Source organism: Cetorhinus maximus, chromosome 24 (genome assembly GCF_964194155.1).
Source record: "Cetorhinus maximus chromosome 24, sCetMax3.hap1.1, whole genome shotgun sequence".
NCBI lineage: Eukaryota > Metazoa > Chordata > Chondrichthyes > Lamniformes > Cetorhinidae > Cetorhinus > Cetorhinus maximus.
In genome coordinates this window covers 17,667,377-17,695,195 of record NC_135902.1, presented here as the reverse complement: position 1 = coordinate 17,695,195, position 27,819 = coordinate 17,667,377, and the positions used below count along the sequence as shown (strand labels likewise).

Here is a 27,819-nt window from a genome sequence, read left to right as displayed (position 1 = left end):
AGAAAAGACCCAATCGGGAATGGCACAAACTACTCCACAGCAATTAGTTACAGGTAATGTTAGGTGCTCTGATGCTGTAAAATAAGCTACATTCTTTGTTTTCCAGTCACCCTTCCAAAATTCAGGGGCAAAATGTTCTTGGGTCATTTTAAAGGTTTACATTAACTGACGGTTCGAGGCTGTTGGGCAGTAGATGCTATAGAAAGGATTGAATCAGGCCAAGAAATTGCAGGATTTTACCTTATCCATGTACACAGAAGTATTTTGAGAGACCTTGACCCTCAGCGCTGAGCACATCCATCTTAGAGAAACAGTTCAGGTTTATCATTAAGTTAAGGGAAACCCATAGAAAGTACCTTATGTGCTCTCAGTTCAAATTTCTGTCATTTGACTTGATCTCGGCCTTTACGGTTTATATTAAGTCCCCTTACTAGTTGCAGCCTTCATGCAGCATGCAAGCAACAACAAATTGCATTTGTATAGTTAATGTCTTTAGAGTAGGAAGATGTCCCAAGGCACATCAGGTGCAATATCAAACAACATATGACACTAAGCCACATCAGATGTTGGGACAGGTGACCAAAGTCTTGGTCAAAGGGATGGTTTTAGCGTTGTAAACCTGGAGACAGAAGTAGACCAGTGGAGCCATTTAGAGAGGGAATTCCAGAACTTGGGGCCAAGGCAGCTGAAGGCATGGTCACCAATGGTGCAGTAATGAAAGTTGGAAACGCACATGAGGTCAGAATCGGAGTAGTGCAGATGTCACGGAGGCTTGCTGGGCTGGAGAAGATACAGAGATAAGGAAGGCGAGTCCACGAAGGGATTTGAAAACAATGACAAAAAAATTAAAATCAAGGGTGTTGCTTAATCGGGAGTCAATGTAGATCAGTGAGTCCAGGGGTGATGGATAAATGAGAGATGTTGCGAGTTAGGACAAGGGCAGCAAAGTTCTGGATCAGCATTATGCCTGGATGGGGGGCTGATGAGTAACTTATAGTAAATTGTCCAATCAGTTCAGAAGATCCTTCCATTGTTGTGACACCTAAGATTTGTGAAAGATTTGCTCTGTTCTTGCAGATCAGATATATTTTAATTTAATTTTGTTAACAAAAATGCATATTCATAGAACCTTACAGCACAGGAAGGAGGCATTCGGCCCATCATGCCTGTGCTTGGCTCTTTGAAAGAATCATCCTGTTCTGCCCGGTAGAGAAGAGATACTGGAACAGTTGTTTTGGTTGTCCACATGGGGCAGCATGTTCCAAAACAATTTTGTAGGAGTTATTGGGGGTGGGGAGTGATATGAAGAGACTGAATCCACCAGAACACTGGTAAGAGTGGAACCTGGAGAGAATAGTGCCGTGGGATGGGTGGGGGAGATTGGAATGGTTGCTAACATTAAAGATGCAAAGTGGTGAAGGAGGGACAGTGAGTTAAAGCCACGTGTGATGTGACTGGGTGCTTGAACTAACCTTGGTGCTGTGTGTAAGTCAGAAACCAGATCGGAGGGGCTTGAGTAGGGAGATGTGACCATGTAGGTGCATAATAATGAGATGTTCGTGGAGCCTCCTCAAAGTGAATTCTTTGAGTCATTTGTTCCCTACTCTAAACTTTTACGCTTCCTTCTGGTAATCTGCCTCTCCCTCTTGTAAAGTGCTGTGTGAAGAGCACAATAGAAATGCACATAAGTTAGCTGCTGGTGGTATGTTTTTTGTGTTTTGTGTATATTGCGTTAAGTCCCTGAAGTCTGACAGGCGAGTGACAGTTATTGTTAATCTCCCATCATATTTTTGGGTGTTTTTATGCTAAATATTTTCTCGGGAATGAATGTCACTGATCAGCTCTATAAACAGACCATGTGTCTCCTACAATCCTGAGTGTGGCTTTATCTGTTCCTTTTATGACCCTGACTGTGCCTTTATCTGTCCAGTAACAAGATGGCATAACCTCAAAAAATTAGTGCTAGGCCACAAAGGGTGCCCTCGCACAAAGGGTAATAGAAATCTAGAACTTTCTGAAATGGCTGGGGCCAGTAGAAAAAATCAAAATTGAGATTGATAGATTTTTGTTGGGCAAGATATTATGGGCTACAGAACCAGGGCAGACAGATGGAGTTGAGGTTCAGATTAGCCATGTTCTAATTGAATGGCTGAACAGGTTTGAGGGGCTGAATGGCCTGCTCTGTTCTTTTGTGTCTAGGGAAATGATAATGAGATCCAGGGATCACAACAACAGTGAACACCAGTTTCAGGCAGAATATCACCTGCAACCAAGCAATGCTTCTTCCTTCAAAACAGACTGAATGCACACACTCACCAGCCTGAGACTAGATTCTAAACAAACATAGTTTGAGTAAAATGGGTAAATTAACAGTGTACAGTATAAAGCAACGAGTTGTGCATTTCACTTGTCCCCTCAGCACAAAAATAAAAATGGCACTAAATTTCTTTCAATACGTAGGCAGTAAAACAGAAGTTCATGTCTTACACTGTGGAACATGCTATAGTTTCAAACTGGCTGAACATCTCTGGTGGCCAGCACAATCTTAGAGAATTGGCTGCAGTGCTTTGTTACTGGACTAGTAACCCAAGAGACCTGGACTAATAATTCAGAGAATCTCACCACAGCAGTTTGAGAGTTTGAATTCAGTTTGTTTTTAAATTCATTCATAGGATATGGATGTCACTGGCACAGCCAGCATTTGTTGCCCATCCTTAATGGTCCTTGTGAAGGTGGTAGTAGGCCACCCTCTTGAATAAAATAAATAAGCGTGAAATAAAAATCTGGTACCAGTAAAAGTGACCATGAAGCTCTCAGATTGTCGTAGAAACCCAACTGGTTCAGTCATGTCTTTTGGGGAACCTGTTATTCTTACCAGGTCTGGCCTATATATTTTTCCAGTCCACATCAGTGTGTCGTTGGCTCTTAACTGTCTCTGGCATTGCCTAGCAAGCCACTCAGTTGTATCAAATAGAAGAAGGCTTACCACCATCTTTTCTGAGAAACTCGGGATGGGCAATAGGTTTTGGACTTGCCAGCAATGCCCACCTCCTAGAATGAGTGAAGAAAGTATGTACTTGCCAGCTGGAAAGATAAGTTACAAAGACTAAGATACAAAATGGTCAGTGGACTGTCCACCTGGAACCTCCACAATAGCATATGGTCACCAAGTATATCATCATTCATCATCCTTGGAAGATATATTGAAACAAAAGGCTTTCTTGTAATCAACAGTTCTTCACAAATTCTCATTTACTTGGAATATTACTCTAAATACAACTACCACTTTCAGTCAAGTATGGAGACGTGGTAGCCTGATTGGCACAAATTGTTCAGAGCTAATTGAATGGGGGAACAAACCCAAACCCATCGTAGATACCTTCTCAAGTTCTTATTTTTGTGGGAGTTGAGTCAAGCTGCGTTATAATATAACTTGGGATGTAACAAAAATAACTTTGTGGCTTGAATCAGATATTTGCTAACTTCAATCCTTTTGAAGATGGACAAAGTGAATAGTCATAAGGCTTGTTACAAATTGATTAGCTGCTTCACTTCACAGCGAGGTGAACATACAGCACACAAAATCTACTCTGTGAAGTGAAAAAAATAATGGAAAGATTCCGAAATGTAGCCATCTAGGGCTTCTTAGGAACAATAGCGGCAATATAGATAGGGAGAGTACAGTAGTCCCTATATCGTAGGTGGGTAATGGTGGGGGTCGGGTGGAGGTGATCTGAGTTTTGGATAGGAAAGCTGAAAGCCAGGTTCTATGGGGAGAGATCCGATGGGAGTGGATTGGGGGTGGGACATGGTTATGATCCCAAGGAAAAGGCTAGCTTGTGCGAGGGTGGGTGGGGGAGGAGAGACATTGCTGCTCCTCCTGGCCTACAAAGCAATGCTGTAATGACGCTTAGCTTCACCCCAAAGCTGTCCTCACCTGCCTTCAGCTGTTGAATTTCCCATGGCCTGGTTAAATTTGTAAGGCAGGTTAAATGCACCTAACCTAATTATAATATTTAAAAGGACAACCTGCCCCTTGCACCCCTTTTAAATCTGAAAGTGGATGGCTTGGAGTTGGGCTTGAGATTTAAATAAAAAAAGTAACATCTCATCCAACCCCACTACACCCGTTCTGACGGGGGTTAAAATTCACCCTAATGCATCGGAACTAACTAATTTTGTGTTCTAAACTGCCATGCAATATCCTTCCATCCTGCAGAAAATGGCTGGCCTTGGCTGTTCTTAAACCTGTATGTCTCCAGTCTTTTTAAACTACTCACATACTGTTTCCTGTAAAGGAGATGCAGGAACAGAGAGAAGGACCTTGGTGTATATGTACAAAAGTAATTGAAGGTGGTAGGGCATGTTGAGAGAGCAGTTAACAAAGCGTATAGTATCGTAGACTTTATGAATAGGGGCATTGAGTGCAAGAGTAACGAGGTCATGTTGAACTTGTATAAGACACTAGCTAAGCCTCACCTGGAGTGCTACATCCAGTTCTGGGTGCCATACTTGAGGAAAGATGTGAAGACACTGGAGAGAGTATAGAGGAGATTCACAAGACTGATTTCCGGGATGAAGAACTGTAGCTAAGAGGATAGATTGGAGAGTTTGGGACTGTTTTCCTCGGAGAAAAGAAGGTTGAGAAGAGGTATTCAAGATCCTGAGGGGTATGGACATGGTAAATAGTGAGAAACTATTCCCACTCAAGGGAGCATCAAGAACTAGAGGGCATAGATTAAAAATAATTGGCAGAAGTGATGTGAGGAAAACATTTTTCACCCAGAGGGTGGTTGGAGTCTGGAACTAACTTCCTGAGAGGGTGCTGGAGGCAAGTTCGATCGAGGTATTCAAAAAGGAATTGGATTGCTATCTGAAAAGAAAGAATGGGCATGGTTACGGGGGTAAGGCAGGGGAGTGGGACGAGGTAGAATGCTCTTTCAGTGAGCCAGTGCAGACTCGATGGGCTAAATGGCCGCCTCCTGCACTGTAAAGATTCTGTGATTTCTAGAAACAAGGAACCCCAAGTTTTATAAAGGCAAAAATATATTCCTGTTCAACTTTCTGAGGTACGCACATTGATTGCTGGCTCTTCATTACATCATGTAATCTGGGTGCACTCTGGGCATGCTTCAGACATTATCAAGCATTAATATACAGAACAGAATCTTCATTTCGCCTCCAGTTAGCAAATTATGTTGCAGTCACATGTACTTGGTTTATAATTGGTTGCTGAGTATAAGTCATGGATACATTTTTATTTGAACCAACAGGAACTATCCCAACAGAAGACTTATAAAGGCGGTGTTTGTAACCATGGCTACAGGTGGCAGTGATGGGCCACCACGTTTGTCGGGGCCAAAGCCGAAGCCAAAGCAGCACACGAACCGATTGATCCATGAGAAGTCCCCTTATCTGTTGCAGCATGCACACAATCCTGTAGATTGGTGATTACCTGACCTTTTATAAGACCTTTCTGAAACACAAGGGAGATTGTTATGTTTGAAAATCTGATCTGAATGCCTGGTAGTTTATTCTGTAATTTATTTATGATTGTTATGTATATCAGGATTGAGCTGATTGGCCTTCTATAATGTTCCTATGGATCAAACCTTTTTCTATTCACTCCCATTGAATAGAGTGTCAGTGGATCAAACTCCTTCCCATTTTCTTGGATCAAACTCCTTCCCATTCTCCGACTGCTTAAAATTGAGCATTCTGTAATATTCCTAATCCAAGATTTTATTTATTGTTCTTTGGGATGAGAGCATCACTAGCTCGGACAGTATTTATTGCCCATCCTTAGTTGCCTGGAGTCTCCTCATCTTCTTGATGAGCTGAATGTCCTTTTCTCTGGATTTTCTTATTTGTCTTTAAATTGTTGTTGCTTGACAGTTTGCGTCAGTGGTGCGGGCAAGCTGCTGAGTTTCAACGAATAATAAATCTTTCTATAAAGTTGCCTGGTAATTTAGCTGCTTACCCATTGATACCTGTTGAGATATGAAACTTGCTCCAGCTACACTGTTTCAAGTAAATTAAAGCAATGATGGTGTGTTGGTGTATAGTGAACTTTGTATGACGGCTATATTCCTGGTGATTTTCTAGTCTAACTTCTATTTTATTAAAGGCGTTTACTCTATTAGTCTTGGTCTCCCCTATGCCATGCCTGTAATTAAAAGCAGAAAATGTTGTAAGTATTCTGGGTCTGACTGGATCTGTGCTATGCTAGAGAGAGAATAGATTTAATGTTTCTGGTCAGTTGTTGGAACAAAAAAATCATCAACCTGAAACGTTAACTTTGTTTTCATTTCCACAGATGCTGCCTGACCTGCCAAGTGCCTCCAGCCTTTTCTATTTTTATTTCAGATTTCTAGCATTTGCAGAATTTTGCAGGTCATGTCCATCCCTGGCAGCACAGTGAGCTGTTCCCTAGCTCTCTGCTGGTGACCCTAAGGGAGCGGAGCACATAAGGGGTTTGAGAAGGACAGTTCTTCTGACTGGTCCTTCCCCTCCTCCTGCCCTCTATGTAGGCAAGTGTCTGCCTCAGTGAAAGGGAGCATAGCAGGGGGAGGGGAGGGAGCTTCAGAGTATCACAGCCGAGTCTGATGCTGTCCTCATCTGACATCCACATATTGCACTCTCTGGTAGCAGTTATTTCTAAATCAGGAGCCAGAATCTTGACTGATTCTTCATTCCTACCTTGGGCCCCAGGCCATTTGTGGCACTTCAGTTATCACTGTGGCAGATACTGGATTGAATCTGGAACTTCATGGTCCTTATGATATGGTAACACACTGAGTTGCTTACTGAGCAACTTAGAGAGCCTTCTGCCTCATTGCCTCTTTTCCACTTTCTCCATGTGGGCCAGTGCAGGTGATGACCTGTTCTGTGGCTTCTAATGCACACAAGGTATAGTGGATGAACACAGCTCCTTTTTTATGTTGAGAACAAATTGAAATAGGACCAAAGGCAATTTTTAAAAATTCTTTTACGGGCTGTGGGCATCGTTGGCTAAACCAGCCTTTATTGTCTATCCCTAATTACCCTTGAGAAGGTGGTGGTGAGTTACTTTCTTGAACCGCTACAATCCACGTGGTGTAGGTACACCCACAGTGTTGTGAGGGAGTTCCAGGATTTTGACCCAACGACAGTGAAGGAACAGCAATAACACCAATTCAAGATAGTGTGTGGCTTGGAGAGGAACTTGCAGGTAGTGGTTTCCCCATGGGTCTGCTACCCTTGTCTTTCTACGTGGTAGAGGTTGTGTGTTTGGAAGGTGCTGTCAAAAGAGCCTTGGTGAGTTGCTGCAGTGCACCCTTGTAGATGGTACACACTGCTGCCACTGTGCATCGGTGTCAGAGGGAATAAATGTTTAACATGGTGGATGGAGTGCTAATCAAACTGGTACCCCATTTACCAAGCGAAAAAGCCCAAGGTCCCCCTTGTTTGCCTTCTGGTTGTCACATGAAAGAACGTTGTTGAATAGTACTATTGACTAATCTTGGTGGTCAACCTCTATAATTTAGTCCACAACAGACCTAGACATGAGAGCAAAACCCCAGTGGTTGTGAGCTTTGGTAACCACAGGCCCAAAATCACCTGTTCCTTGCAAGCATGCGACACTCATCACGTCATGTCTCAAATTACTCACATATAGTATCCTAAAATACAATTTTCACAATTTTATAGTAATTGTGTTTTAATTGCCTAGGTATCCATGGGGAGAAGAAGCATTTGCCAAAGCGAAGGAAGAAGACAAGCCAATCTTTCTGTCAGGTACAGCATGGGCACATTACTTTCGGCATCTGTTTTCCCCTCTGTATCTCCAGTCTCTTACCCCTTTTAGTTTAATCTTTAAGACATGAGCTCTGAAGTTCTAGCAGGGTTCTCCTAAGGTTTCCAAGACCCCTTGCATTACTTGGGCGTCTCCCATATTTGAGGATAGACCTCTTGGCTGCTGCAGCTAGCAATCCGGGAGGAGAAAGCTGCGGTCAGCGGAGCTCACCGTTGTTACTGCCATGTCTGCTCAGACCTTAGTTGTCATCTCCATTACTGCTGCCTTTGGTCAGAGAGGGGAGAGCAAGAACAGAAGTCAGCTGGGTGTCTTTGTTATATTTTTGCTTTCTCAGAATTTTTGTGAGGACCTTTTTATTTGATGATTTCTAAGACAAGATTGAGGATATGCAAACTTTCAAAAGTGCTTAAAGTCTAAGAGTGACTGGGGGGCTTTTACCATTTAATTTCAGAATGAATGTGTCAGTTCTGAGAGTTGGTTTATTTATTGAGCTAAAGTTGCAGTGATTCAAACAGGAAATATTAAATAATAAAGAGAAAATCCCCAGCTGCACTTCTTTGGCTTTTTTAATTGCAAATTTGCCAGAAATGACAGGATTGCTCAAGTGCGAATAGGCAGAGTAGCAGAAAACTAAGCCAGTGCTGAAGTAATTCTGTGTGTTCCTCCCGTAATAGTGGAAGAGTTGAAAAAAAATCGAGGCGATGAATAATTTAAACCTTATTTTTTTCTCTGCATTTACTGAAACTAATTAATATTTTCTGAAAACATCATAAATATTCATTTCTTCTAGTAATTAATAATCAGTGATTGGCAGTGGATTCCACTGGAGTCTGCATTACTGTGAAGCTTAAAGCATAGAGATTGAATGGCAGCATAGAATGCTGTAGGAATTGCAGGTTTGTGATGGATAGTATGGGATTTTGTGTCTGGAGTGTAACGGTTTATGTATAATTACTGCTTTTGTATTAAAGATTTCCTTTGGGTTGCAGCAGTTGATGCTAGAGTGGAAGCTTATCTGCCTTGATAAGAGAGTCAAAGGGTATAGAGGGTAGACAGCAAAGTAGAGTTGAGGCCACAATCAGATCAGCCATGATCTTATCAAATAGCGGAGCAGGCTTGAGGAGTTGAATGCCTACACCTCCTAATTTGTATGCTTTACTGAGATTATATCCATTAAAGGCTTTTAAGTTCTGATGTATCCAGTGTCAAGTCAATTTCATGCCTGAGGTTTGTGCTCGCGCTCTTTCTTCACCCGCTCGCAGAGAGCCTCCTGGCTCTCAGAACTTCTTGCATGATATGCAAAACCACGAGTAAAGGCACTCAACTGCAGAGCATCCATCCTTTGTAAGATGAATGTTATATCGTTTTCAATTGCAGTAAAGTGCCTCATCACCAGACATCTTGTCACCAGACACCTCATGATCAGACCTCCAGGGATATGTCCAGGCAGAGTTGGCAAACCTAAGTTTTGTCATCCCATTGTTATAAGTGTGGCAGAGCCCATATGGAAACACTGTAAAAGGTTGACAAAGGCCTGTTCCCTGGGTGTTTGCTAGTATCCGGTTGGAGATACAGTGGGAGAGCTGAAAAACCTGCTTGGAATTGTAGGGCCACTGACTTTTGCTGAGGTACAGCTCCACATATTTTACAGAGGGAAAGCAATGAAACAGGGCAAGGCATGTGGTGCAGAATGTTACCAAGATTAAAAAGAATTGGGGAGGAGATTTGGTCACTCAAGAAGTCATGAAAAGGAAATAAGAAAGACTTTTCACCTTTCTCGCGTGCAGGATATCTCTAAGTGCTTCACAGCCAGTGAAGCACTTTTGAAGTATGGTCACTGTTCTAATGTCAGAAACACAGCAGCAATTTGTGCACAGCAAGGTCCCACAAACTTTAATGAAAGAATAACCAGATAACCTGTTTTAATAATGTGGTTGAGGAATAAATCTGATGGACGTCATCTCTGACAGTGCAGCACTTCCTCAGTAATGCACGAGCATGTCAGCCTGGACTTTGTGTTCAGGTTTCTGGGCTAGAGCTTGAAAGCACAACTTTTGACTCAGAAACTATCCACTGGGCTACTGCTGACACCATTTGGTTGTCAAGGCTAGTGGATTGGAGGAAGATAGGAAACCTGAGGAAGTTGATGAGTCCCATGTTTCAAAATCTGACAGTGAGTGAAAGTCAAAGTCTGTGTGATGAATGTTAATGTTAACATAGTGAGCAAGTAGAATGTGGTATTTACAGTTTAGGATTGGAAAGCCCAGAGGATTACTGACCAGAGTAGTTTCAATAACATTGGAGAAGGAATAAGGTTACATTGGAGAAAGAGTAAGGTTATATCAGAGAGAGGGGGGTGAGGAAGGGTAGGGTGGGTGAGGGACAATAGAAGAGGAACTGGAGATTTTGTGTTCCCCAACTTGTTAAATGAGCCTCCTCAGTTATGGCAGTGACTTTCTGTCTTGGATAAAACAGGGCTTAATGGAGTTGTCAAGGGAAAGGTAAGTGTTTTGGCACAAAAGAGAAAGAAACTGGGCTTCTTGCAGACACTTTTACTGATGGAGCAGGAAGTGAAACCAAAAATATCAAAAGGTGAAGGGAGATGAAAGGTGGAGCCATCATGGGTAACTGGAGATAGTGAGAGACCTGAAAAAAACTTTTATGGGAGGTTCGAAAGAAACCAAGTTCTCATTATCCTATTGAAAGGCATGGAAGAAATTAAGAGAGGCTGATTCAGCCATTTTATGACAGGATTTATGAACAGAGGGTTAGAAGATAAGTGAAAATGTAATAGTGTGGGAGAGAGGATGTAGTCCTGCAGCACCTTTGAGTTGGTGAAATAAGTATCAGAGATGAGTATCATTACAGAGAGCTTTCAGAGGAAATCAAGTATCCTGTGATGGGTTCTTACTGCCATCCTGGTGAGATTGGCAAAATCAGAAGAGTTTAGGCTGAAGTCTGGGCCCTTCCTCACTTGTGCTCACTTGAGTTATTCACTGGATCAATATTCTAAACCAATAGGGACACTTGATTTAATTTTAAAGAAATACTTCAGGGTTAGTTCCTACTTCAATTTCACCTTGAGGCATTTCTTTTACTGAACAATGTTCTTTCCATTTAACTCACTGTGAAATAACTGGCCACCCAGTTATTATTTGCTTTCATCTTTTTGTGGAAAGTATTGGGGCTAAGATTGTAACTTACTTTCTCTCCTTCCTTCACTATGTACCATTTCTGATAAAAATTGGGGAGGGCTGGTGGGGGAAGTGAAATGTATCATCTCTAATCAAAAGAGTGAGAAGCTCTGTCTACATTTTCTACTAGCATGTGTAAGGAAACAGCTTGGGTTCTCATGTCTTAAGACCCTTCTCTTCTTCTGCTCCATTTCAGGACTTTTTCCTTCAGTGTCAATGAAGAAGCACTGTGTGTACGTCCAATTCATTCTTTCCTCTGGTTTTCTCCTCTTCCAGTTGGTTACTCTACATGTCATTGGTGCCATGTAATGGAGCGGGAATCGTTTGAAAATGAAGAGATTGGCAAAATAATGAACGAGAATTTTATTTGCATCAAGGTTGACCGTGAGGAGCGACCGGATGTTGATAAAGTTTACATGACATTTGTCCAGGTGAGCGTGTTGCTTAATGAAATCACTAGATTCCCCCACCCGCACCTTGCATTTAAACCCTTTAGCCAGTAAATGCAAGGGCTGCATCAGTAGACAATCAGGAAGTAACATCAAATACCTTGTTCTCAGCTACCTGTTTCAATGTACCAAACACCAGCACTGTTATTTAATTAACATTTAAGAAGTTTTTCACATTAACTCAGTTTCTGGGCAGTTAGATAGCAGGGCCATTTGGTGCGCAGGCTGCCTTAGGATCTTTTATGCCCACTTAACAGGCAGACAAGGGCTGCAGTTTAATGTCATCACTGAAAGGTTGCACCTCTGACAATATTGCACTGATTGCCAGTGTACATATGTCTTTGAGTCCTGAGCCCATGCGCTTCACTCATGGTTGCAGGTACTACCTACAAGCCAAGCTGACAATTACTTTCCATGATCGCATGGGAGAAAAATCAAATTCCACACCTGTGATTGCCCTGTACCTGACTGCCCATCTTTGAGATAGTGCCATGGGATGTGTTGGATCCACCCGAGATGGCAGACAGGACCTTTGTTTAATGTCCTGTTTGAAAGCCAGCAACTTGGACAGTGCAGCACTCCCTCGGTACTGCATCGGAGTGTCAGCCTAGATTTTGTGCTCAAGTCTCTGGAGTGCGACTTGTATCCGTTACCTGCTGACTCAGAAGTGAGGGTGCTACCCTGAGCCACAGCTGACAGACATTGGAAGAGATGTGGGAGTGTCAGTAGACTGCTTGCCCGTGTGATCCCAACATTGAAAGCAATATTGAAAAACAAATGTAATAAAGTATAAAGTCCCTTTCAGTTGTTCTTCAGCTCTCGGCTCCCATTGTGTGACTCTCACACAATCCATGCCTATAACATGAACCTAACATATTGCATCCAGCCCATTTTTCACTGGGTCTGCACGGCTTGCATCACTTTTACTAGGACATTATAAACAAGCAGCTACCACTCATCTCAGTAGTGATATAAGGCCATGATCATCAATGACTTCCCAAAACTTCCGTACCACCTGCAAGACACCAGTCTGAAGAAGAGCACGGCTTTCCCCTGGTGTCCTGGTCAACATTTCCCCCTGAGAAATCAGGTCTGGTCACTTTATTTCTGTTGGGGACGCTTGCTCTGTGAAAAATTGATTGCTGCATTTCCTACAGTACAACAGTGATTATGCTTCAAAAGTACTTAATCGGTTGTAAAGTGCTTTAGCACTTCCTGAGATCATTAAAGATGTTATATATATCCAAGCCTTTGCTTTTGTTTTTAAAGCCTTTCTTTGTGCAGTGTTGAAAGCTTTTAATGAGAAGTGTGAAGTTTGAGTGAGCAGAATCTGGCTTGCTTTCCATTAGTACGACTCTTCCAGAGGAGCTATAATGATTCCTGTTTCCTTCCTTTTGGTCGCAGGCAACAAGTGGAGGAGGCGGCTGGCCAATGAGTGTGTGGCTGACCCCTGACCTCAAGCCTTTCGTTGGAGGGACTTACTTCCCACCTGAAGATGGTTTCCACCGAGTGGGGTTTAAGACAGTGTTGAAGAACCTGGCTGAGCAGGTATGGTATTCATTGCTGTTAAATGGTGTGTAGAATAGGGTGATCCGACAACTTTTGAATCCTTGGATATGTTTCTTTTAGGTAGGGGTTATAAGGGCTATAGGGAGTAGATGGAGCCGAGGTACAGATCATAGAACCATAGAAAATTTACGCACAGAAGGAGGCCATTTTGCCCATCTTGTCCATGCCAGCCCAAGGACACCCAGGTGCCCTTTCTAATCCCACCTTCCTGCACCCGGCCCATAGTCCTGCAGCTTACAGCATTTAAGGTGCAGATCCAGGTACTTTTAAAAAGAGTTTAAAGTTTCTGCCTCTACCACCAACTTGGGCAGTGAATTCCAGACACCCACTATCCTCTGCGTAAAAAAGTTCTTCCTCATGTCCCCCTTACACCTTCTGCCACTTATCTTGAATCTATGTCCCCTGATTCTAGAATTCTCCATCAAGGAAAACAATTTTATCCTGTCCACTCTATCTATTCCCCTCATAGTTTTGTACACATCAATCAAGTCACCTCTCAGCCTTCTTTGTTCTAAGGAAAATAACCCCAACCTATCCAATCTCTCCTCATAACTACACTTTTCTAACCCTGGCAACATTCTTGTAAACCTCCTTTGCACTCTCTCCAGAGCTATTACATCCTTTCTGTAATGTGACCAGAACTGCACACAATACTCCAGTTGTGGCCTCACCAGTGTTTTATACAATTCCAACATTATATCCTTACTTTTATATTTAGTACCTCTGCCAGTAAAGGAGAGCATTCCATATGCCTTCTTTACAACCTTGTCTACTTGAACTGCTGCCTTCAGGGACCTGTGTTCTTGTACGCCAAGATCTCTCACTTCATCTACCCCTCTTAATATATTCCCATTTATTGTGTAATCCCTGTAACTGTTTGACCTCTCTAAATGTATGACCTCACACTTCTCTAAGTTAAAATCCGTCTGCCACTTTACTGCCCACTCCACCAACCCATCTATATCGTTTTGGAGATTATGGCTATTCTCTACACTATCCACTACTTGGCCAATCCGGAACACCACTCGAGACAATTTTCCATTCGCAAGGGCATCCATCGACCATTACCCTTTGTTTCCTGTTACAAAGCCAACCTTTTATCCAGTTTGCCACATTACCCTGAATCCCATGGGCTTTTTATTTCCTGACCAATCTGTCATGTGGGACCTTGTCAAATGCCTTGCTAAAATCCATGTACCCAACATCCACTGCACGACCTTCATCAACCCTTCTTGTCACTTCCTCAAAGAATTCAATCAAATTTGTTAGGCAAGACCTTCCTTTAACAAATCCATGCTGACCATCCCTGATTAGTCCATGCCTTTCCACAGGACAGTTAATCCTATCTCTCAGGATTAATTCCACTAATTTGCTCACCAGCGATGTAAGACTAACTGGCCTATAATTGTTTGGCATTTCCTTTGATCCCTTTTTAAACAATGGAACTACGTTTGCATTTCTCCAGTCCTCCGGTACCTCCCCTGTATTGAGTGAAGATTGGAAAGTCATCCTCAGAGCATCTGCTATCTCCTCCCTGACTTCCTCCAGCAGCCTCGGAAACAATCCATCTGGCCCTGGTGACTTATCAACTTTCAAGAGTTTCAACCCTTCGAGTCTTTCCTCTCTCTTTATGACTATCCCATCCAATATCTCGCAGTGTTTCTCCTGGACTACTATATCTACATCCTCCCTTTACTTTGTAAACACGGAGACAAAATATTCATTCAAAACCCTTCCCACAGCCTCTGCATCTACACACAAGTTTCCATCTTCACCTCTGATAGGTCCCACTTTTTCGTTAACTAACCTTTTAGCATTAATGTATTGGTAAAGCATCTTTGGGTTATCTTTAACTTTACTTGCTGATCTTTTTTCATGCCCTCTCTTTGATTTCCTTATTTCCTTTTTACTTCCTATATTCGTCTAGGCTATCTGCAGTGCTTAGTTCTGTGTGCCTATCGTACGCTTTCTTTTTCTGTTTGATCTTCCCCTGTATTCTCTAGACAACCGGGGGTGGGGGAGGTGGTTCTAGATTTGGCAGTACCACTCTTATTTTTGTAGGGGACGTGTCTACTTTGTACAATTAAGATCTCGCTTTTAAGTGCTTCCCACTGGTTTTCCATTGTTTTATCCTCCAGCAGTGCTGTCCAGTCCACCTCAGCCAAGTCCCTTCTCATTTCTGCAAAATTTGCCTTCCCCCAGTTCAAGACTTTTACTCCTACCTTATCTCTGTCCTTTTCCATGGTAGTGCTAAATCTAATTGAATTGTGATCACTGTCCCCGATATGGTCGCCAACTGTCACTTCACCCACTTGCCGCTCTTCATTCCCCAAGACTAGGTCTAGAATTGCATCTCCTCTCGTTGGGTTTGTCACTAATTGGTTGTAAACATTTTCCTGGACACACTGCATGAATTTTTCTCCCTCAGTGCCCCTTATATTGTTTGAATCCCAGTTGATATTAGGATAGTTGAAGTCTCCTACTATCATTGTCCTGTTGTTCTTACAAGCAGAAATTTGCCTACATATTTGTTCTTCTATCTCCCTTTCACTATTTGGGGGTCTGTAGTATACTCCCAGTAGGGTGACTGCCCCTTTTTTATTTCTAAGCTCAATCCATAAAGCCTTGTTTGTTGACTCATTTAGTATATCATCCCTTCTCACAACTGGAATTGATTCTTTAACCATTAATGCTACCCACCCCCCCCCTCCCCACTCCTTTTTTATCTCCTACTTTATCGTGTCTGAAGACTCTATAACCAAAGATATTAAGCTGCCAGTTTTGTCCCTCCTTTAGCCAGGTCTTTGTTATAGCAATGACATCCTGCTGCCATGTGTCTACCTGTGCCCTTAACTGATCTACCTTGTTTGTAATACTCCTTGCATTGAAGTATAAACAGTTTAACCCCGTCAATTTCCCTTGCTGGACACTTTGTAAACTTTGCTTCTCCTGTAACTCCATGTCTATCACAACGTCCCTAGCTAATGTTCTATCTCCATTTTTCTGATCTGAATCTGACCTATCTGATCCTACTCCTGGGATCCCATCCCCCTGCCGCAGTAGTTTAAACACTCCCCAACAGAACTAGCAAAAGCCCCCGCAAGGACACTGGTCCCAGCTCTGCTTGGGTGCAGCCTGTTCAGTTTGTACAGACCCCACCTTCCCCAGAACCGGTCCCAGGCCTCAAGAATCTGAATCCCTCCTGGCTACACCATCTCGCCAGCCACGTGTTTATTTGGTCTATCCTCTTATTCCTGCTCTCGCTAGCACATGGAACTGGGAGTAATCCTGAGATTACTACATTTGAGGTCCTGCATTTTATCTCATAACTCCGTGTACTGAGCTTGCAGGTCCTCATCCCTTAGTTTACCTATGTCGTTGGTACCAATATGTATCAAGACCACTGGCTGCATAGCTTCCCTCCCTAGAATGTCCTGCAGCTGTTCTGTGATATCCTGGACCCTGGCACCAGGGAGGCAACACACCATCCTTGATTCACGTTTGCAGCTACAGAAGTGTTTGTCTGTGCCCCTAACTATTGAATCCCCTATCACTATAGCCCTGCCATTTGTTTTCCCCCCGCCCCTCTGAGCAGCAGAGCCACCCACGGTGCCATGAACTTGGCTGTTGCTACTTTCCCCTGAGAGGCCATCCTCCCCCACAGTATCCAAAGCAGTATATTTGTTAGAGAGGGGGATGACCACAGGGGACTCCTGCACTGCCTTCCTGAGTCTTTTACTGTTCCTGATGGTCACCCATTCCCATTTTGCCTGTGTAATTCCCTTTCTGCCTGTGTAACAGTGATCTATTGAATGACTCAAGGGACTAAATAACCACCTTTTCTCCCTGTGCACCTCTGTCCTGGTAAGGATATATAACATTGGATGGGTACACTGGAGTTTTGCTTCCTTTATCTGTGTAGGTGGGGTAGGTTTGCAAATGTAGCGTAGGGATGATTGGACGTGGTTGATGAAGCAAATAGTTTGAGACAACTGAGGTCTGTTAAGGTTGGCAGGGGGGTGGTGAGGTGGAGCAAAGAGAAGGTGTAACTTATGGGAAAACCTATTTATTATATATTCTTCATTGTAAAGGAAGAATTTAATTCTGGTTTAATTAAGGTTGCATAAACTCCACTTATTGCTGGGACACTAACCATTAGCAGTCCCCAGCAAGAGGCTCATTTTTAGCCAGTGTTTACTTTCTGGGTTTCAGAGTATATGCTTTGTTTAATCCCTGGTCCAGAGGCTTGCTAAGCCATTAGAGAAATAGTTTGAATTTTGAAGTTTGTTCATGTTCTAAATATATGCTCTAGTGGAAGAGAAACCGGAGTGAGCTAACCGAACGCAGCAACAAGATCCTGGCAGCGCTGCAGAAGGGGGTAGCACTGGGCACTAACAAGGAGGCAGTGCCCCCACCATGTCCTCAGGTGATGGAGAGATGCTTCCAGCAGCTGGCTCATTCCTACGATGATGAATATGGAGGGTTCCGTGAGTCTCCGAAATTCCCTTCACCGGGTGAGAAACGTAGGCTAGATTAAAAACGTGCTCGTTGTCTTTAGATGGTCACAGAAACAACAACTTGCATTTATACAGCATTTTAAATATTCCAAGGCTTTTCACAGGAGCATAATAAGACAAAAGTTTGGGATACTCTGCCACAGAAGGAGATATTAGGACAGGTGACCAAATGGCTGTCAGTGATAGAGCAAAGCAAGTGGGGGCTGTACAAGAGACTAGAGCTTGAGGAACTTAGAGTCTCCTGAGGGATATAGAGCTGGAGGAGGTTACGGAGGTAGGGAGGTAAAGATCATGCAGGGATCTGAATGGGAGGATAAGAATTTTCAGATTGAAGAATTACTGGTGCAGGTGACATAACTCACATTGGAAAATATGATTACCATGATGATTACCATGATGTAAAATGTCCTGGACTTTTGTGCTCAGCTCTACTTTTGCACTTTGAGCAACACATCCAGTGTTCAGCAGTTAGTGAAAGGGGGAAGAACTGTTAAGTCTTGATGCTCCGGGCGTCATAGAGCAGACTAAATGGACCACCTTGCCTTTTCTTGCTCATCAATGTTTGTATGTTTGTGTGTTTTAAAGATGGCCTAAGGAGTAAAGGGAAGCGGAGGGATGGAGGGGTTTAGGGAGGGAATCTCAGAGATTGGGGCCTAGGTGGCTGAAAACATTAACCAGGAGAGGTAGTACTGGATGCAGAGGTCAGAGTCAGAGAAGCTTAGAGGAGCTGTGTGGAGTTTCGTATGGTTATAGGCATGGAGACGAGATGAGACATGGTGTTGCTGAGCCAGGAGCTTTGAATGATTACTGGGATGATGAGCAACAGGGACTTGATGTGAGATAGGATAGGGGCAGCTGAGTTTTGGATAGACTGAAATTTATAGAGGATGGAAATCGGACGTCAGTAAGGAGACCATTGAAGTAATCAAGCTTAGTGAGGCAGAAAGCATTGTGAGGAGTTCAGCAGTCGAGGGGCTAGGTGTGGCTGATGTTATAGGGGTAGAGGTAGGTTGTCTGAATGGTGGAAAGAACCGTTAAATTCAGTTCAGGGAAAACAGATGTTGAGTTTGCCAACAGTCTGTTCAGCTTGAGGCAGTGGTTGGGAAGGAGTATGGAATGAATGGGGAGTGAAATTTGTTGTGGGGTTGGGGAAAGTTTGGCGGAGCGTAAAGACAGTTGACTTTGGTCTTTCCAATTTCCCACGTTGTAGCAGTGATTACACTTCTGAAGTACTTCATCAGCTGTGCAGTACTTTGGGACATCTTGAGGTTGTGAAAGATATTAAATCCAAATTTTTTCTTTCTTTCATTTACTGGAGGCTCATCCAATTTTGAACAATTAGGTGGACATCAGAAAAGCAGCTGCAGGGTTGAGTGAGGTGGTGGAAACCTAGAACTGGATATTATGACAACTATGTGGAAGCAAATCAATGTAATAGAGTCATTGTGGCACTGAAGGAGGCCATTTGGCACAAAGGTTCCATTCCATGTCTGCAGATTATTTTGCCAAGAGGCAGCATGAGGAAAAGGAGGGAGGTTCAGTGATCCTAAGGGGACTCTGGAGATTACGGTGTGGGACGAGGTGCTCTGTCTACAATTGGATAGGTAAGAGTGGAACCAGGCAGTCTTTGATAATAGGGAAAGACAATCAAGGACGATGGTACAATTGACTATGTTGTAAGCTGCTGAAAGGTTGACGTGGATGAGGGTACAAGAGAATGCTATACATGACTTGGTCAGGGCTGTAGAAGGAGTATCAGGTGAAGTGATGGGATTCAACTTGTATTATGGAAGAAATGGGCATAGAGCTGGGACCTAACAACACATTCAAGGACCTTGGAGAGGATAGGGATTTGACAGTCACTGCGGACAAATAGATTAGAGGGGGTAGGATTGTTTGAGGAGAGGGATGTTGGCAGTGGTTTTTAAAGAAAGAAGGAACCATTGCCAGATGTTACGATCTCTGCAGAGGCTGATAACTTTTAAAAAGAAATTAATTTCCCAAATGACCAACGGAAATAAACTGGTGGACAAAATTTCACTTTTAAGACTTTTACTGTAACAAACTAAAATCACATAAATAAAACATTAGTTATCAGATAACTAATATACCAAATTAAAGAAAAAGGTATGTTTCGCATTCACTAACTAACACGATCGAAATATGTCTTACAAGACACTTTTATGCAATGCCATGCTTCTGGCAGATATGTAGATTTACAGGAACAGTCCCATAGTCATTCCTAGCTCACCAGCAAAGGTTCACTTCTTCTTGCCACTCCAGATCAAAGCTTCCTGTGTCCTTTGATAATCATTCCATTCAGCTCGAGTTTTCCTGCTGGCAAGGCGCACCTTGGTGACTCTTCGTTCCTTAAATCTTCAAGAACCCTGTCTGTTATGTTCCCTTTCTTTTGAACAGAAACTGAACAAGTATCCTGCTTGGTTTTTAACACAAAACAGTTCCCCCTGCTTTTCCAGCAGTAATTTTTCTGTCTCTGTGTCTCAAAAAGAAGCTGTCATTTTTCTGTGAGATACAATGAAAAGGCATTAAAATACTACTCCACTTCGATGGATTTCTGTTTGAGTTTTTCGCCCCATGGCAACCGGATCACATGGGCATTTCTCTGAACTGCGGTGTTTAGAGGGATTCCGATTACACCCTTTCTAGAATTCCCTTTCACTTGGGATTTAAAAGGGATATTTTAAAACATAATCAGATCGCAAAATTCAGCGCTTATAACACGGGAAAGGAAGTTGGATAGTGTGGAGTTTAGTGAAATGGAGTCAGAGGAACAGCAGATACATCCCACGGATGAGATGAGCTTGGAAAGAGCCGGGAATGAATGGAGGGGGAACTAGAGAGGCAGGGCATCAGGGTAGACTGGGAGGAGGACTTCGCCTGGGCACAGCGGATACTATGATAGAAGCAGCATAGATGATCATGATCTTGATGTTGTAGAAATTCACAAGCTTCTCATACTTGTGAAGGGCGAAAGAGGCAGAGGAGGCAATTTAAGGAGGCAGTTAGTAGTAGAGAAAAGAAGCCTGTTGGATATCACTGCTATAAAGTTTTGACAGCCACACCATTTCATTTGTCTCGCTTGTGCTCTCCTGATTGTTTGCCCATCACTCCTATGCACTCCCTAACCTCCCCTGGCTCCTCATCTCCCAAAATGCCAGATTCAGGATTCTTGTCCTCATCTATAAACCTCCACCTTTCCCTACTCTGCATCTGCCATTTTCTCCAGTCTTGGATCCCAGCCTACACGCTACGGTTTACCAACTCTTGTCTGTTGTGCTTCCACCTTCCAATGTTTCTCTCTTCTTGGAAAAGCTTAAAGATATTTAGAACCTTCTTAAAAACTTTCTTGCTGCACCACACTACTTCCCACATCACCTTTAGAAGCCTCAACATGTGTATTTTCATCTGCGCTTTTGCTAAACTCTCCTAATTCTCCTGTGTCTGCTCCACCATGCTGTCCTCTGTGCTGTGCATTGCTGCCCATAGTTTAACTCACACAAAGCCCTGTTCATTTGTCACCCCCCATGCTTGTTGACCTATGTTAGTTCCCGGTCTGGTAATGCCTCACTTTTAAAATCCTCATCCTTGTTTTCAATAGTTTTATTACATGGACTAAACATGCAAGTCATCATTACCGACTATTTCAACCCTATGACATATAAGGGTGGAAAGTAAAGCTACGTCATGTTTAGAGTCCGTGGGAAATTGTGAATGTTCCTTGCCTTACTGCACTTCAGGATAGATTATATCTGCCCCTGGCCCTTCCTTTATGTGAGATTATCTTTGCCACATATAATTTGCATGCTTTCCGGTCCAGAACCAGTTCAGGGCTGCGAGTAATTGCTCTTTTCCTTGTGTTTCTCCTTTCTGATTAATGTTATTTCTATTCAAAATAATTTCACTCCAAATAAAACCTGAGGCTTATGGTCTTGAAACTTCTAACCGTGTCAGGTGAACACAGCAGAAAACTAGATTTGAGTAGCCCTGTACTGCAAAGCAATATTTGCTCAAGCTTTATCATTGCATTGTGAACAAGGTGTGCCAAGGCGTTTATTTTTTAAAATGCCATGAACGGTAAGGCTATGTTTGAATTTTATCCATTCTTCCCCTTTTCAAAAATGAATGGTTTATAAGAGCGGCATTAAAACTATTTTGCATTCATTATATTCATTCCACCATTGAACACCATTGGGGACGCCTGACCAGAGTTAATCCAGTGGCTCATATTGTTACAGCAGCTTCCCTACCTGCAGCGCTTCTGCTCTTCCCTTGGAGGTGCTGACTCATGCTGGGTACACTACCAATGGCACTGACTGCCCCCAAGGCCATCCTTTGTGAGCCAGATCGTTGAATATGGGTGGGACCTTTTGGTTTGCAGGAGTCTTGAGGTTTAAACACATTGGTGTTCTTGCCAGGCACCATATGTACATTTTCCACCAGGGGGTCACAGGGTGTCAGTCAGCAGATTTCCTTTCCTCCTTCTGCCCCTACCTTCGACCCCCGCCATCCCCCTCCCCACCCCCTCCATTGTTGAGGCAGTGTGATCACGTTTTAAGTTGAGCTAATTCAGCACAAGGATCAATTTTAAAAAAACACAAAGGCACATTTCTCAAAGTGCTTTACACACAGTGACTGTTGTTAAGTAGACAAAGCCAACATCCATTTGAATGCCGTAAGATCTTATAAACCTCAGTAAGAGAATTAGCCAGCTGATCACTTTCTGGTGCTGTTGGCTGAGAGAGGAATATTGGCCAAGGCACTGAGTGAATTCCCTGCTCTTTTTTTGTATAATGGACATCTCTTGAACCACCGGATTGGACAACCAGCCTGTAGCTGATGAGCCCCAGCCTTTTTAGATGATGCTGATACATTGGTGAGGGATTGGGCTTGCCCTGCGCACTGAATCTGTTACTTTCCATGCAAAATTGTTTGCAGAAGTCTCCAGCTGTTGTGTCAAGTCTTCTACAACAAACTCTTTGCAATTTGTCCGAATACAGTACAAACTTTCAAAATGTATCTGATTTAACAATTTGTTTCTAACTGTGTACCTTTTAATTACAGTTTTGTATTAGAGGCGTGTATGAATGGCCAGAGCATAGAAAGAAGAAAGTGAATGTGAAGAGTAGAATCAACAGAGAATAGACCATAGTAGTATTGATAAAGTAGACGAGTGAGCGAGGTTTTCAATGGAGAAAGATATTGGAGGATCAGGTGATAGAGGGGTCACTAACTAAATGGTAGTACCTAAATCCTTGGTGGGGAATGCTGAGTTGCTGTAGATTGGATAGTTCTCACCTCTCCATTACAGTATAGAGGACAGGGACAGTAGTTAATTAATAGTCTCTGTTTAATTTTGTGAAAACCATTTTTTCTCTCCAAACAGTGAACTTCAATTTTCTGTTTCGTTTCTGGGCTTTGAACAAAACCGGAGAGAAAGGAGCCCAGGCACTGCAGATGGCTTTGCACACACTGAAAATGATGGCCCTTGGAGGAATTCATGATCACATCGGGCAGGTAGGATAGCCTGGAGTAGGGTGAAAAGCTCGTTCTAGATGAAGTGGTGGGGGGGATAATTGTTGTTTAAGTAGATACACACACTGGATCTAGCTTCACCTGCTCCACTCCTCTTAAACAATATAAATTCCATCACATTTCTACTCCTCTGGCTCATTCGGACGCAAAACATTAACTCTGTTTCTCTCTCCACAGACACTGTCAGACCTGTTGAGTTTTTCCAGCATTTTTTGTTTTTATTTATCACACAGTGGTGACTTGGTTAGGCTGAGTGACAACCGGATGTTTGCTTTAAAAAACAGTCTTTCACTTGTACTTTTACAACAGCAAAATGATGGTGTCATCGACAGTGCTATCAAGCACCTGCTCGCTGATGCTCAGTTTGGGTTCCACCAGGGCCAGTCGGCTCCTGACCCCATTACAGCCTTGGTCCAACGTGGACAAGAGAGCTGAACTCAAGAGGTGAGGTGATTGTGACTGGCCTTGACATCAAGGCAGCATTTGACCGAGTGTGGCATCAAGGAGCCCTAGCAAATTTGAAGTCGGTGGGACTTGGGGAAAGCTCTCTATTGTTGAAGTTATAACGAGCACAAAGGAAGATAGTTGTTGTTGTTGGAGGTCAATCATCTCAGTTCCAGGACATCACTGAAGGAGTTCCTCAGGGTTGTTGCCCTCGGCCCAACCATCTTCAGCTGCTTCATCAATGACCTTCCCTCCACCATAAGGTCAGAAGTGGGGATGTTACCTGATGATTGTACAATGCTCAGTACTATTTGGAACTCCTCAGATATTGAAGCAGTCCGTGTCCATATGCAGCAAGACCTGGACGACATTTAGGCTTGGGCTGATAAGTGGCAAGTAACATTCGTGCCACACAAGTGCCAGGCAATGTCCATCTCCTTGACATTCAGAGCATTACAATTGCTGAATCTCCCACTATCAACATCCTGGGGGTTACCATTGACTAGAAACTGAACTGGATTAGCCATATGAATACTGTGGCTACAAGAGCAGGTCAGAGGCAGAAAATTTTGTGGTGAGTAACTCACCTCCTGACTCCTCAAAGTCTGGCCACCATCTAAAAGCACAAATCAGGATAAAATACTCTCCGCTTATAATGCCTCATCCAAAGATATGCCTTCAACCAGTGCTCCAGTCCCATAGTGCAACTATCATCCTGGATCACGTGGAAATTTTGTTCTGGGTCATGTTTTGACCCAGTGGGAGTACTACCAACTGAGTCAAGTTAATTCATTTCTACTTGCACTTCTCATCCTTTCACCCACCATGTATTTCAGGATGGGGCCTATGAAACATTGTGTTCACCTTGAAGGCCTGATTTTGGGATTTATTAGAAGGATTGATGGAGATCCACTGAGAGACTTCAACAACAACAACCTGCATTTATATAGCACCTTTCACTTTGTAAAACATTCCAAGGCACTTCAAAGGATTATTATCAAGCAAACTTTGACACAGAGCCACCTTATGGGATATTAGGACAGATGACCAAAAGCTTGGACAAAAGTAGGTTTTAAAGAAATGCCTTAAATGAGGATAGTGAGGTGGTGAGGTTTAGGGAGTGAACTTCAGAACTTAGAACCTAGTCAGCTGAAGATACAGCCATCAGTGGTGGAGTGATTAAAATCGGGGATGCACAAGAGATAGCATTGGAAGAGCGCAGATATCATGGTGGTTTGAAGGGTGAGAGTTCTAAAATTGGAGGTCTGTCAGGAGCCAACGTAGATCAGTGAGCATACGGGTGTTGGGTGAATGGGATTTAGCGTGAGTTGGGATCCAGGCATCAAAATTTTGGATGAACTCAAGTTTACGTAGGGTGAAATATAGCAGATTGGTCAGGAGAGAATAGGAATAGTCAGGTCTAGAGGTAACTGGCTAATATGCCCATTGCTGAAAAGACAACACCCAACTGCAGTATTGTGATTACCTCTGGTTCCACAGATTCAGTTCTGACTGAAAGGCTCCCTTCCAGCTCCAGCACAGCAGCTTCTGTTGGAAAGACTCCTAAACATTGGGTTTTGACTCATTAGTGGTACACTTTTCATGGCAAGTCTTTGCAAAAGCTTCCTCCTTTATAGCATGTTAACCCTGAGGCTATGCAATAATGGTTTTAGAGTGTTACAGTGATTACAGAATGTACATTACTTATTTGTACAGTTTTCAACAGCAGATGAGCTCAGACAGGGCCATGGTTGGATGATGTTATTGAGATGGGTAATAGGTGATGTAATGGATATGTGGTCAAGCTCCTCTACAACACAAAGTTTGCAAATGATGCTATTCAGTCTCGGACAAATGCCAGGGAGAGGGATGGAGGCATTGGCTAGGGGACGGAATTTGTGGTGGAAAATGAGGGCAATTACTGGATGTTGGATACGTAGTGTGACAATTCACAGCTGGTCGAGAGGGGTGGTGGTGAAGTAGAATTTGGATGTCATTAGTGTACATGTGGAAAATTGAATTGAAACTCCTACAGGGACATTGTCCAGTGAACCGACACCCTACCCTGATCAGGCAATGTGCAAGTCCTAAATTAACTGGAGGATGATGAGAAAGACAGCAGTGTAGCACTTGATTTAGAACTTTAGGATCTTCATGAAGATTCGTTCTTGACAATCTGTGTTGTGAAATGTATGAGTAGGTACAGATCAGAAGAGGGATAGTTGACATGGGGCAAGTGTTGTAGTAGGTTCTCGTGCATACAGGGTTAATGTGGGACTGAGTACATTGCCCATATCATGATGCAAGAAGGCACATAACCAAAGCCAGGGTCAGTCTAGAGACGGGTAGGGAAGGGTAAAGACCTCGGATGGAGTCAGCTCCATACCTATACTCTCATAACTATATACATATATACAGTAGAGTTGTTAATAAACATTGGCTGTTAATATATTCAAGACTATGAAGCCTACTTCATGGTGTCCGAAGCAGGATACTTCAGCAAGGGACAGCCAAGAAAATACCACTGCTCCAACTCTGTTCTAGTGCTCATCCTGTCTTCTTTTCCATCACAATCATTGTCAGGCCTGTGACCTCCGTGCTTCCTAAACCCATCCCTCTTTGTGTACCTCCTCCCGCCTTCAAAAACCTCTTTGGATCTCAGCTTCTCATCATCTTACCTCTGCTAACTTCCTCTTGTCTGCCTCTTTTTCCCTACCCTGCCCCCTCCCACCCCCACTCCTCATCTGCCTTCCAAGGGAAATGTTGCTATGTTGACGGCTCTAATATGCCATTTGCTGATTAGACAACATCCTAACTGCAGTATCATGGCTGCACCCATTGCCTCTGGTGCCACAGATTCTATTCTGACAGAAAGGCGCTCTCCCCTTGTTATCTGGCTCCAGCACTGCTTCTGTCAATAGGTTCCTAAACATTGGCTCTTGGCTTGTTTGAGTTACACTTTCCATGGTGAGTCTTTGCAGAAGACTCCTCATTATAGCATGTTAATCCTGAGGCTATGCAATTGTAGTGTTTGAGAATTACAGTGACTGTGGAGTGTACATGACCTTTTTAAGAATTAAGTTAACAGTCGGAGGACAGAACAGGTGCTTTTAATTATTGATGCCCCTTTGATAATAGGGAGCCTTTAGTTGGCAGCGCTTCTATAACTTAATGAGGTCCACTTGCTGCCAACTCTGCCCTGTGGGCTGGAATGGCAATGTGCGTTGGAATAAAATTGTGTTCTCTTCCCTCTTGTGCTTGCTGCTCTACATTGGCTCCCTATTCCACCAATGCCTCAAATTTTTAAAACTTCTCATCCCTGTGTTCAAACCCTGACATGCCCTCACCTCTTCTCATCTCTGTGAACTCCTTCAGAGCCATAGCCCCCTGAGATCTGTGTTCCTACCCTTCTGGCCTCTTGCACATCTCTGATTTTAATCGTCCCACCATTGGTGGCTATGCTTGCAGTTGACTAGGCCCTTAACTCTGGAATACCCACCCTATATCTGTTCACCTCTCTACCTATCTGTCTGCTCCTTTGAGGCACTCCTTAAAACTTAACTCTTCAGCCAAGCTTTTGGTCATCTTTCCTGGTATCTCCTCCTGTAGCTCGGTGTCAAATTTTGTTTGGCTATGCCCTTGTGAAGCACATTGGGATGTTTTACTATGCTAAAGCTGCTGTATAAATGCAAGTTGTTGCTGCTGCTGGAGGCAACTGACTGTGTGGAACTGAACCCAGCACAGAGTATACATATTTTAGAGGGTCAAGGCTGAAAGTTCCAACAAGGAGACCGTTTAAATATCTTTGCATTTGACTATATTTAATGTTTAGATCCATGCCTGTTCGTGCTGGGCTGAAAGTGGGCCAGTTGATTTGCAGTGCTCAGATTGGCATCAGTCAGGCTGCAGCTTTAGGAAACCTTGGGGACCCCGGTGGCTGGAACTAGGTCACCGATACCCAGTCTGGAGGAACATATCGCCCTGTCCTAGTTGTGGAGTTTTCTGTGAATCCCTGATGCCATGGCGCAGACAAGATGGGCTGAATGGCCTCTTTCTGCACCGTAACTTTTCTATGGTTCTATGGTGACAAGAAAGACTTGTATTTATATAGATCTTTTGTGACCTCAGGACACTCCAGAGAGCTTCACAGCCAATGGTACTTTTGAAGTGTGGTCAAATTTAAAATGTGGAATAGATCTAAATCGGAACGAATTGTCCACTCAGGAAGTCATGGGCATTGCTATGAGCAGATACAGTGGCTGATTGTTTGAATGTTAATACTGCTCTGTTCTCTGCTA

The 27,819-nt window shown here is 43.2% G+C and overlaps 1 protein-coding gene across 2 annotated transcripts in view; it reads left to right on the top strand.

Annotated features, from left to right (window-relative positions):
• The window catches only part of spata20 (spermatogenesis associated 20), a 382,219-nt gene that overhangs the window by 7,743 nt on the left and 346,657 nt on the right, over nt 1-27,819 (top strand). For both annotated transcript variants that reach the window (XM_078570778.1, XM_078570779.1), the window contains exons 2-7: nt 5,274-5,447; nt 7,712-7,776; nt 11,266-11,420; nt 12,843-12,986; nt 17,320-17,521; nt 22,929-23,059. In XM_078570778.1, the coding sequence (XP_078426904.1) occupies nt 5,274-5,447; nt 7,712-7,776; nt 11,266-11,420; nt 12,843-12,986; nt 17,320-17,521; nt 22,929-23,059 (871 nt within the window). The remainder of the gene's footprint in view (nt 1-5,273; nt 5,448-7,711; nt 7,777-11,265; nt 11,421-12,842; nt 12,987-17,319; nt 17,522-22,928; nt 23,060-27,819) is intronic.